Source organism: Scyliorhinus torazame, chromosome 2 (assembly GCF_047496885.1).
Source record: "Scyliorhinus torazame isolate Kashiwa2021f chromosome 2, sScyTor2.1, whole genome shotgun sequence".
Classification (NCBI taxonomy): Eukaryota; Metazoa; Chordata; class Chondrichthyes; order Carcharhiniformes; family Scyliorhinidae; genus Scyliorhinus; species Scyliorhinus torazame.
In genome coordinates, this window is record NC_092708.1 from 135,235,730 (window position 1) to 135,248,369 (window position 12,640).

At 45.2% G+C, this 12,640-nt stretch overlaps 1 protein-coding gene across 3 annotated transcripts in view; it reads left to right on the plus strand.

Annotated features, from left to right (window-relative positions):
• Positions 1-12,640, plus strand: part of ube2e3 (ubiquitin-conjugating enzyme E2E 3 (UBC4/5 homolog, yeast)) — a 241,462-nt gene that overhangs the window by 192,052 nt on the left and 36,770 nt on the right. For all 3 annotated transcript variants that reach the window (XM_072477497.1, XM_072477515.1, XM_072477506.1), the window contains exons 4-5: positions 5,121-5,253; positions 8,051-8,198. In XM_072477497.1, coding sequence (XP_072333598.1) covers positions 5,121-5,253; positions 8,051-8,198 — 281 coding nt within the window. The remainder of the gene's footprint in view (positions 1-5,120; positions 5,254-8,050; positions 8,199-12,640) is intronic.

Below are 12,640 nucleotides of genomic sequence, written 5' to 3' on the forward strand. Positions count from 1 at the left end.
TTTCTGTAATACTCCACCGGGAACCCGTCTGGTCCTGGGGCCTTCCCTGCTTGCATGCTTCCCAGTCCCTTAATAACCTCGTCCACCCCAATCGGTGCCCCCAGGCCTACCACCCCCCGCTCCTCCACTTTCGGGAACCTCAATTGGTCCAGGAACTGCCGCATCCCCTCCTCTCCCTCTGGGGGTTGAGACCTATACAGTTCCTCATAGAAGGTCTTGAACACCTCATTTATCTTTCCTGCCCTTCGCACCGTGTCTCCCCTTTCGTCTCTAATTCCTCCTATCTCCCTCGCTGCTGCCCTCTTTCGCAATTGATGAGCCAACAGGCGACTAGCCTTTTCCCCATATTCATACCTCCTCCCCTGTGCCTTCCTCCACAGTACCTCCGCCTTTCTGGTGGTCAGAAGGTCAAATTCCGTCTGGAGTCGTCTCCTCTCCCTGTACAATTCCTCCTCCGGGGTCTCTGCAAATTCCCTATCCACCCTTAAAATCTCCCCCAGTAATCTTTCCCTTTCCTTGGCCTCTGTTTTCCTTTTGTGGGCCCCAATGGAGATCAGCTCTCCTCTGACCACCGCTTTTAGTGCTTCCCATACCACTCCCACAGGGACCTCGCCGTCGTCATTGACCTCCAGGTATCTCTCAATACACCCCCGCACTCTTGCACACACTCCCTCATCCGCCATCAGTCCCACATCTAATCGCCAGAGTGTTCTCTGCTCCCTTTCCTCTCCTAATTCCAGGTCCACCCAATGTGAGGCATGATCCGAAACCGCTATGGCTGAGTACTCAGCTTCTTCCACCCTAGAGATCAACGACCTTCCCAAAACAAAAAAATCTATCCGGGAGTACACTTTATGGACATGGGAGAAGAAGGAAAACTCCCTAGCCCTAGGTCTAAGAAATCGCCATGGATCCATTCCTCCCATTTGGTCCATAAACCCCTTAAGTACCTTGGCCGCTGCCGGCCTTCTTCCGGTCCTTGAGCTGGATCTATCTAGCCCCGGGTCCAGCACCATATTAAAGTCCCCTCCTAAAATCAAGTTTCCTACCTCCAGGTCCGGTATACGCCCCAGCATCCGTCTCATAAATCCCGCATCGTCCCAGTTTGGGGCATACACATTAACCAACACGACCTCCATTCCCTCCAGCCTGCCACTCACCATTACATATCTACCTCCACTATCTGCTACGATGTTCTTTGCTTCAAATGCTACCCGTTTCCCCACCAAAATGGCCACCCCTCTATTCTTTGCGTCCAGTCCTGAGTGGAACACCTGTCCCACCCATCCTTTCCTTAGCCTAACTTGGTCCGCCACCTTTAGGTGCGTCTCTTGGAGCATAACCACGTCTGCCCTCAGTCCTTTCAAATGCGCGAGCACTCGGGCCCTTTTTATCGGTCCGTTCAGGCCTCTCACGTTCCACGTGATCAGCCTCACTAGGGGGCTACCTGCCCCCCTCCCGTGTCGACTAGCCATTACCTTCTCTAGGCCAGTCCCATATCCCGCCTCCGCGCTCCCGCTCGCTCCCCCAGCGTCGCACACCATCCCCGCCCACCCACTCTTTAGCCATTTCCTTTTGGATTTCCGCAGCAGCAACCCAGTTGTCCCCGTCCCCCCCCCCCTCCCCTTCCCCCCCCCCCCCTCCTCCCCGCTAGATCTCTTTCTAGCATGATTGCTCCCCCCATATTACTTCCGTAAGTCAGCTGACTTCAACTGACCCCGGCTACTCCTGCTCACTCCTCGACCCCCCCGTGTGGGGAACTCCCATCCACCTTGCGCCTGTCTTCCCGCCTTATTCTTTCTGGCGCGGGAACATCCCTTTACCTGACCCTTATGGCGCAGCTCCCTTTCCCCTCCCCCTCCCCTTCCCCATTCTCCAACTATGTCCCGTCTTTCCCCCCTCACCGGCGCCCACATTTCCCAATGTCTCCCCCCTTCCCAATTTACTTCTCAATTAACTTCAACCATAACATTAACAATAACATTTCCTGCAGCATCAGTCCCTCAGTTCCGATCCAATTTCTCTTCTTTGATGAAGGTCCATGCTTCCTCCGCCGTCTCGAAATAATGGTGTCTCTCCTGATACGTGACCCATAGTCTTGTCGGCTGCAACATCCCGAACTTCACCTTCCTTTTATGCAACACCTCTTTGGCTCGGTTGAAGCTCGCCCTCCTTCTCGCCACCTCCGCACTCCAATCCTGGTATACCCGTACCACTGCATTCTCCCATCTGCTACTCCGCACCTTTTTAGCCCATCTCAGGACCTCTTCTCTATCCTTAAGGCGGTAAAATCGCACGATTATCGCCCTGGGTGGTTCTCCCGCTTTTGGTCTTCTCGTCGGAATCCGATTTGCCCACTCCACCTCCAAGGGGCCCGTAGGGGCCTCAGCACCCATCAGTGAGCTCAGCATCGTACTTGCGTACGCTCCACAGTCCACTCCTTCCACACCCTCAGGGAGACCCAGTATCCGAAGGTTCTTCCTTTCCGCTCTATTTTCTAGGGCTTCGATCCTTTCAGTACACTTTTTATGAAGTGCCTCGTGCGTCTGTGTCTTAACCGCCAGGCCCAGGATCTCGTCCTCAATATCTGTCACCTTCTGCTCCACCATGCGGAGCTCTGTCTCCTGGGTCTTTAATGTCTCCTTGAGCCCCTCAATTGCCTGTAGCAACGGGGTCAGCACCTCCCTCTTCAGCAGCTCCACGCACCGTCTCACAATTTCATCCTGCTCAGGCCCCCATGTCGCCTGCGCTTTCTCTGCCGCCATCTTGTACTTCTCTCTTTCTGACCCTTTGGTCGACGATTCCTCGCGCTGCAGCCGCCGCCGCCGGTTTTTTCCTCCTTCGTTTGGGGGGGACTCCCTTCTCACACAGCCCACACCGGGTTGCGCCGTCGAAAAATTCCCCGTTGGGGCTCTTAAAAGAGCCCGAAGGTCCGTCGGAGCTGGAGCCGCCGAAGCGTGCGGCTAGCTAGGCATCACCGCAACCGGAAGTCCCTTCAGTGGCCTTGATGAGGTCTTTTCACAGTTGTTCCCTCTGCTGCTAGAATTCACCTTTGATACAAGCCCTCAGGTCAGCTTGCAGCTTTAAGCTTGCCCTTCCCCCGCCTGCATGCTGGAAGAGGCCCTGTTTATCCTGCAGTTGCAGCCAAATCTTTTACTTTTTCTGCCGTGTCTGGCAACCCAGAGACATACCCTTCCTGGGGGACACTGTCGGGGGAATATTGCAGCCTTCTTCCCACACCGGGAAATGTCAAACAAATGCCGTGGGGGCCCTGTAAAAGAGCCCAAAAGTCCGTTCCAAGCAGGAGCTGCCGAATATGCGACCTAGCTCTGCATAGCCGCACCCGGAAGCCTCTCTCCGTTGCTTCTATGTACATACACTTCTCCAGTTTTTACTTTTCCACCCCTTGTTTTGTATTTATGTAGTGTTTTTGTTATCTCTTTTTGGATTCTCTTTGCACCTGTAAATATACCATGTATTTAAAAAAAACAATAAAAAACATTTTTTTTTAAAAACAATGAAAATTAACTATCTCCCAACTGCTATCTTTTGTCTCCATCCAAACAAAACCCATCTCCAGTCAAAATCCAGTTTTAAATACTGTTAGTAACCCAGGAATACTTATAAAAAGATGTCTTGGATAAGCTACTATGACGGAGAGATCCTCCAGGAACCGGCTAACAGATTCTTTCCTGTGTCAAACCGCTGTTCAACCTGTAAGCCTTCCCAGAAACTGCTGTTCTGTTCACAAGCAAAATCTTTTTAACTAAACTGCTTTAAGAGCATCTGCTAGTCTGATCATCGACAGGTCAAAAACTGAACTCCAAAATTCGCAGCTGCCCTCTTCAGATTCTTGCTCCTCCCATTAACTACATCATCGCACTAGAGCTTAACTACATAATTTCACTAAAGCTAAACACTATGGGCGCCGGTGGGAGAATCGCCGGGGCGCCGCGCGAATCGCGCCACGCTGCCCCGACCCCCGCATGCGATTCTCTCTCTTCCCCCCCCCCCCCCCCCCCCGGAAACCAGCGGCGCGCGATTCGCACCGGGCCGCTCTGAGAACCGGCGAGCGGCGATTCTCCGGTCGGATGGGCCGAGCGGTCACTACGATATGACAGGTTCCCGCCGGCGCCGTCCACCCCTGGTCACTGCCGGCGGGAACTCTGCGGGAACGCTGGGGGGGGGGGGGGGGGGCGGCCTGTGTGGGAGGGAGGGAGGCTCCTTCACCGGGGTGACCTCCGATGGGGTATGGCTCGCGATCGGGGCGGGCCGGCTTCCCTCCCTCTATCCATTTGGACAGGGTGGGGAAGTGCGCTTGCGTGGAGTGCTCTGTCAAAGGGTCAGTGCAGAGTTGATGGGCCAAATGGCCTCCTGCACTATAGGGATCCTATGGATACTCAAATTACATGACTTTTGAAAGATAAACAAGCAAAGTACTCACCAACCACTTACCCATTTCCCTGTAATGTCACGCTTCATATTTTCATTTTGGATTGGGATAAGGTTTGAAGAGGATTGCAGCATTATGGTGCTACAAGATTAAATATTTACTGCACGGAGAATGTGGAACTAATTTATGTCAGTGATGACATGAATGATGACAGTGAGATTTGCTACATGATGGGACATGTACAAAAAGGTTTTGGACAATGCAAGGTAGGAAGTAAGTGATAGACCAGGGAGGTGGACATTGCGATAGATGACAAAGACATGTATAAGATTTAGGCAGAGAAGGAAGTAATTGAGATAATGGGAGGGAATGGACAATGTTGTACAGATAGAAATAATGAATTTTGATAGTGACGAATAGAGTTTTGGTAATTTGAGTCATGCAACATGTCTATGCATTGTAGGAATAGATAATAGAGTTGTGCAAAGATTTTGTCCAGCATTTTAGGAACCCAAGTGAAACTGATCACAATTTCTACACAAGGTGGAAGACATTTCAGTCGTATCTATTTTTGTGTAAGATCACATATGCAAAAAAAGCATGTTGATACTTCTCGTATATTGATTTTGATTAAGCTTGCTAGCAGCAAGAAGTTAGTTCATGGGGATAACTCTTCTGAAATGTTGCAAATAATATGTTTAACATACTTCTAATGAATTTATTTCAGTGCTGGTCCAAAAGGCGACAATATATATGAGTGGCGATCTACCATACTAGGCCCTCCTGGTTCAGTTTATGAGGGAGGTGTTTTTTTTCTGGACATCACTTTCTCATCTGACTATCCATTCAAACCACCAAAGGTAATTCTTGATCTATTATATTTATCGAAGTAGATTTTAAAATAATTTGCTGTTTACAATAATTCAATTATGTCTGAATGTTTAGTCTAAAATTTTGAAATATTGTAAAGGTGGATGACCTTTTTGCCGAATGCTTTTGTATCATATGGAACAAGACTATTTAATTAGTGAAGTGCCATCTTAAGATTAGAGAAAAATTATGTATTTTAAGTTAAGTACATTCTTTATCGTTTTATCTATTTGTTTTCAAAACTTTTTCATCTTGTATACACCAGGGCAAGTGCAAGACTACCAATGTCAGGGAAGCAGCAACTTTATACTATATGAGAAGAGAGTGCTGATTAGTAGGCAAGTAGACTTTGATTGGTAGAGGCGTTGCCATGGAGACTGCACCAGATAATGGTGACTGACAGTTAAATGTCAAACACTGTTTGAAAGTTTAAACCAGGCAGCATGGTGGCAGAATGGTTAACACAGCTGTCTCACAGCGCCAGGGACCCAGGTTCAATTCCGGCCTTGGGTGACTGTAAAGTTTACACTTCCTCCTCATGTCTGCGTGGGTTTCCTCTGGGTGCTGTGGTTTCCTCCCACAGTCCAAAGGTGTGCATGTTAGGTGGATTGGCAATGCTAAATTGCCCCTTTGTGTCCAAAGATGTGCAGGTCAGGTGGGGATGTGGGGATGTGGCGGGGAGTGGGCCTAGGTAGAGGAACGGTGCAGACTCGATGGGCTGAAAGGCCCTCTTCTGTACTGTAGAAATTCTATGGGTCTATGGTCAGTGAGGAGTGAACCAGCACTATAACTTATTTTGTAAGGCTGGTTACAAGTTTCGAATAATACTAGGCAGTTAATGGACAGTTACCATCAATTGATACATTATTCATGGTAATACCTCTACCAATCTGAGTCCACTTGCCAAAGAATAAACTCTCTTCTCATACAGTATAAAGTTGCTGTTTTCCCAACATCAAGACAATCGCAAGAATACCAATGAGTACAAAATGAAAAGTGTCGACAAAATATATTTCTTCAGCAATACTCAAGTTCCATACTACCAAATGGCTGTTTTCTATTTTATTTTTTCATCTCCCATCTTACATCACAGTTCTTTGCTATTTCAAATTTCCATCAGTATTTGCAGCTATCAGTGTTAGCTTTTATTGCCATTTGGTAATTCATGGTATTCATTTGCTAAAGAAAGTTGCAGCGAGCATACAAAATTAAAATACTACAATAATGAAGTTGCCCATTTGGTTCCTTGTGCTGCAGTGAAATATTCAGTTAGTCACATTCTGCTTGATTTTCCTGAATGCAGTAACATGTAATTTTATGTTCTTTTAATCCGGTCTCTAAAAGATCAGATACAAAGCCAGAAAAGAATTTATGGTAATGCAAGGAACCTTCCTGCTTATATCAGCGCTTAACAAGATTTTGTTTTGTTTCTGAAGACCATATAATATGATCCATTTAATCACAGAAACTGTGACTAAATTAAAACAGTTGAACAGTAATTTAAACAAAACTTGTTGTCCAAATAATAAGTGGACAATGAAACTAATTAAGGTCAATTAAGGCTAAATATACATGAGTTGATACTATTGAACCAATAGGTTCCTCAACAGCAGTCCATATCTATGCACTGATGAAACATTATGCTCCTTCGCATTTCTATTTTTAATAGCAGGCAAACTGTTATTCCTATAAGAAGCAAAATACTGTGGATGCTGGAATCTGAAGCAAGAACAGCATATTATTTCTAGTTATTTACGTTTTAAATCTTCGAAGCAGCTATTCCTGAATTTATTGATCTTGCCCTCTGAAATCTTTTTGTCACAGGCAGAGACCAAGTTACTGAAATAAGACACAAAACTATTGCAATTATTGTTGAATGTTGCACTGAAAATGTAAGAATGATGTTTTGAGGTAAAAGGCTACATAGTTGAAGTTAAAGGTATTTTTGAAGGATAATTCCCTCTTGGCTAGTAATCCTCTTAACTAGATTCTGTCCTTTTCCATGTTCGGACTGCTGTTGAGGTGGGGAATCCCACGTTCATCCCAAGAAGCAACCTTCTCAGAAAATGCCGCCACGCCCATCTGATCAGTTTGATGACTGTATATCATAAACCTTCTATTTCCTTATCTAATTTTTACCCATTTGATTCCAGTTAAGAAGTAAATGCAAAACAAAATCAGCAAAAATTGCAAAAACACATCACTTGGCATTTCAGGTGTAGACCCTTCCTCAACTACAGGTGTACAGCTTTTTAAAGAACTTCAGAAGGAAGGATAGTGTTCAGACTGTTGAGGTGGGGATCCTGCATCCATCCCAAGAAGCAACCTGCTCTGTGAAAATTCTGCCATATACATCTGATCCGTCTGATGATTATGCATATCCAAAACATCACAACCAGGCTCTTCTTCACAGATGCTGATAGGCATGCACTGTATTCCATTTGTTTCTGTTTTTATTTTTAGATAGTGGTTATGCTATACAATTATTTATGTTGAAGTTGCATTCCATATGTGTGGAAGATGTGCAATTCATTCCACAATCACTACTTCATATGGTTTGTGAGGTTAAATATTCTAGAAAATGTAAGACTATTGCTGCCACCACCTCTTTATTGAATAAAATTATTTTCCTTCCTTTCACTTCAACCCATTTTCCTTCTCCTGTAGCTTGGAGATGAAAACTAATTAGTGACACAATTTCACATAACTTGGGTCACCATTGACAGCATTATTGAATGGTCTGTTTACTATAAAGAACAATTCTTTGTATTTGCATATTATCTTCAGGTAACTTTCCGGACCAGGATCTATCACTGCAATATCAACAGTCAGGGAGTAATCTGTTTGGACATTTTGAAAGACAACTGGAGCCCAGCTCTGACCATTTCAAAGGTTCTACTTTCTATTTGTTCACTTCTGACAGACTGTAATCCAGGTAAGAAAATTAGGATCCAAGGAGTGAGACTTCATATCTAGTTTAATGGAGAAGTTTTAAGGCCTGTATGAGGATAGCAGTCATGTCGTAGCTCTCATATTAAAATTCAATTTAACACTTGTGAATGATGTTGGGTAGTTCTATGGAAAACAGACAGTTGGACTCGAGCAACCTCATCGATTTGTATTCAACCATTTAGCTGGTTCTTTATTGTATCAACAGAAACTAATTGATTGCCTCTTTAGCCCCTTTATATTGTGTTTCAATGCTTTCAGTATTATTTTTTTTTCTTCAATTTTTACTTTTTTCCCCTTGAAGTGCTTATCCAATTCCCTTTTGAAAGCCATGATTGACTCTTCCTCCACCATTCTTACAGGCGGTGGCGAGGGTAGTCTAAACCCAAACCAGTGTTTTCCCACTCTGACCCTATTTGGACACTGGAAAATTGGTGTAATGAAGCTTTACTGAATGTTATGCAAAGCTGTTTTTTAATGTATTGTCAGTCGTGTCCAAAACTTTGGATATATCAAATTAAGTCTTCTATTTACTTGTTGAACTGCTTTGAATGAAATGAAATAAAAATCGCTTATTGTCACAAGTAGGCTTCAAATGAAGTTACTGTGAAAAGCCCCTAGTCGCCACATTCCGGCGCCTGTTCGGGGAGGCTGTTACGGGAATCGAACCGTGCTGCTGGCCTGCCTTGGTCTGCTTTCAAAGCCAGCGATTTAGCCCTGTGCTAAACCACTGATATTCTTCAGTTACCATGAGTTCCATCTGGTCATTACCTCATGTGCTTCCAGTTATTTCTTGGTCAAGGAGGTATCATGCTGGGAAAGATGGGAATCGGCTCTGGCATACAAGGAACATGCACCTGTTGTATCACTGTTCACATTTAAGCGTCAAAAAAGTCTTGTCAGCTATTTGTCTGCTAGGGGCATTATAGTAGCACAGTGGCAAGCACAGTACCTTCACAGCTCCAGGGTCCCAGGTTCGATTCCCGGCTTGGGTCACTGTCTGTGTGTCCGCACGTTCTCCCCAAGTCTGCATCGGTTTCCTCCGGGTGCTCCAGTTTCCTCCCACAGTCCAAAGATGTGCAGGTTAGGCAGATTGGCCAAGCTAAATTGCCCTTTGTGTCCAAAAGGGTGGGGTGGTGTTACGGGGATATGGTGGAGGTGTGGGCTTGGGTAGAGTGCTCTTTCCAAGGGCCGGTGCAGACTCAGTGGGCCGAATGGCCTCCTTCTGCATTGTAAATTCGATGATTCTATGATTTCTAAGCATGCGTTTAGTTGCAGATATTGTGGCTTTATATTCTGCAATTTCATAATTATGTGAACAGATAATGAAAACATGACTTACTATTACAGTAACATATAATGGAGCCAATAGTCCAAATTTCACTGCGCTACAAATGCATTTTGTTTTTTCCTCTCATTCCTTTTCCTTCTTTTCCTTCTCTCAGCTTATCCACCTCTCAAACTTGACTTTTACTCAATCTTGCATTTCATTTACCATCAAGCCATACTGTGGAGGTGATGTTTAGCTCAAGTCAGTAATGGTAGTGAAAGTTTCCAGTTAGGTGAAGACCTTATATTTTTGATTAACTTCAAAAATCCTTGCTCCTTAACGTTCTCTTGATAGTTAATAAGAAACAACAAAGCATACTGCAAAGCTAGGGTTATTGGCACAATTTAGGGTGGACATAGCTTTATTCCATGGGAGGGAGGTTGGATGGTGCAGGGTTCACCAAACCTGAGGCTTGCAAAGTCTGAAGTTGGCTTGCATATCGTCGTCCATGTCACTGAACTAGATACCATTTGTATCTTCTACTCTTGTGGGTTATACAGTCTCTTTGTCAGTGGCAGACTTTCATCTACAAGTTTGGATCTGTATAATGTATTGCTAAGAAGCATTAAAATTTCTTCAAGCTTGAGGTCCAGTGGAATAACTGTTTTGTTCAACAGACTAAGACCGTCTATAATTGGTATCCAAACTGATGCGAACATGGTATATTCCACAATAAATATGAAAATATACCATTTAAATGGTATGTTTTTCTGCATTTATTTTTTTAAATCCATTTGCAAATCACATGAAGTTCAATAAATTTTGGATCACTAACTAGATGAGCCAGTATCTCTAGTGGTTGGTCAGTTTTGTCATCTGATCTCATCATTGCAGCCAAATGCTAACATAAATTGGCAAATTTGGTTTCTTGGAGACATCATTAGGGACAACTTACATTTGAAAAGTTTATCAAAATGGTGCTGTTATCTGGGGTATTTTGGACCTTGCAATGGAAGGTCATGTGCAGTGAATCAATAATTTGCAGTATTATCAGAAATTGTGTGCAATAAAATATATTGGAGTGAACTTTTTTAATCTATTGACCCCTTTTATATTCCTGTGCTGTGATTATAATCTTGTCAAAGTCAGTGTTCTTTTCACATAGTTTATGGGCAAATGAGAAATACTGAACCAAAAAATAAAAATCTGGAGATCACTGCTAGGATTACCAAAAGGTGAATGTAATAACAATTGTAATTGGTACTTTTTATGGTGTCCGACCATCTGTTTTATTACTTGTGATTCTAATGTTTTTTTCTTGCCAGTGTTTTTGAGGCTAAGTTCTCAGATTCTGTTTAAGTCTGGTTAATTATGCGTACAGCAATAGATGCTGTTGTGCGAGTCACATAGGTTTGCCTGCCATTTTATTTTTCCACTTGTACATGCCTGTGCCCCAACTACTTTTTGATGTTTTATCATTTTCAAGTGAAGTAACACTGGCCCATTTGACAATCTCAATTTGGATTTGGAAAAAGACCAGATTGGATGTGGTAAATTCATGCCTCATCTTTCCTCATTAGTAATGGGCTTACCTCGAGTTGGTGAACAGGCCTATCTCCCTGACCTAAGAAAGAATAAACTTGGCATAGAGGGAATGCAGCGGAGGTTCACTAGGTTGATACCGGGGTTGGTGGGTCTGTTTGATGAGGAGAGATTGGTTCAACTGGGCATGTATTCACTCAGATTCAGAAGGAGGAGAGAGATCTGATTGAAACGTATACAATTCTAATGGGGCTGCACAGACTAAATGCAAGGAGGATGTTTTCCCTAGTTGGAGAGTTCAAAACAAGGGTACACAGTCTCAGGATACAGGGTAGACATTTAGGACTAAGATGAGGAAACATTTCTTCACTCAAAGGGCAATGAACCTGTGGAATTCTCAATCTCAGGTGGCTGCGGAGGACATGTCACTGAATATATTTGAGAAAGAGATGGTGATTTTTTTTAGATTTTAACAGCGTAAAGGAATGTGGGAAGAAAGCAGGAATATGGTATTGAGATGGAGGATCAGCCATAATCATAGTGAAGGCGGAGCAGGCGCGAAGGACCAAACCTAGTTCTATGGGTTTGATCCAAAGGCCGCATCGTGCCAAGCACAAATCCATGAGAGGCTGAAATTGGAACCGCACCGGGTGCTGCTCGGTTTCCGATCTAACTGGCCCGCTCTCGTTGGCAAGATCCACATCCCACCGCAAAGTGGCAAGAAACCAATTAAAGCCAATCTCCATCCCATTAAAGGGAAGGACCCCTTATCGAACGACCTGCTATGATCTAGCTGGCTCCCCAGCGAGTGGGCACACAGGCAGCTTTTAGCATACCTATTTAAAAACATGAAGCTAGCACAATGGCTGCTCTGGGGATCGGAGGAGGTGAGTCGCCACCTTTGAAATAGAGCAGTCCGCTCTGCCCCGGTGCTTTGGGGAGGGGGGGGGGGGGGGGAGGGGGTTGCCCCTGGGCTGAGGAGCGTGGGGCACAGCACCCACAGGTCCAAATGTCCACTCTCTGGATCATGTATACCCATACCAGGGGCAGCTCCAGCTGCTGCCTGTCAATCCCACCCACCAAGCAACCCCAGGAGAGAGCCCCGTCTGTGGTAATATGGTGCAGGTCACTTTAACTTCCACTGATTGTGGTGGTCTCTGAAGGCTATTGTTAATAGGGAATTGGCAATGTTAGTTATGAGAGCACTTCACAGCTCCCCAAGTGGATTCCTGTGGGTAGATGTGCCACGTCGCAGGGGAGTGTTACGGTCTGGCACCCGAATCAGATTGTGAGGCCTGGACACTTTGCTTGAACACTGGAGGCATCAACAGATCAGAGGCAGCAGCCAACAATCCACCAAAGAGCTGAGCTCCAGTGCTGGGGGCATCCCACGACCAGAGGGTGAATGTGTGGATCGGGGAGGGAACCTGCGCACAGTCCAAGTAATCCTCCTGTCCAGGGTCTGTGGTCTGATGCCCAGGGGTTACCACTGAAATGAAATGAAATGAAAATCGCTTATTGTCACGTGTAGGCTTCAATGAAGTTACTGTGAAAAGCCCCTAGTCGCCACATTCCGGCGCCTGTACGGGGAGGCTGGTACGGGAATTGAACCGTGC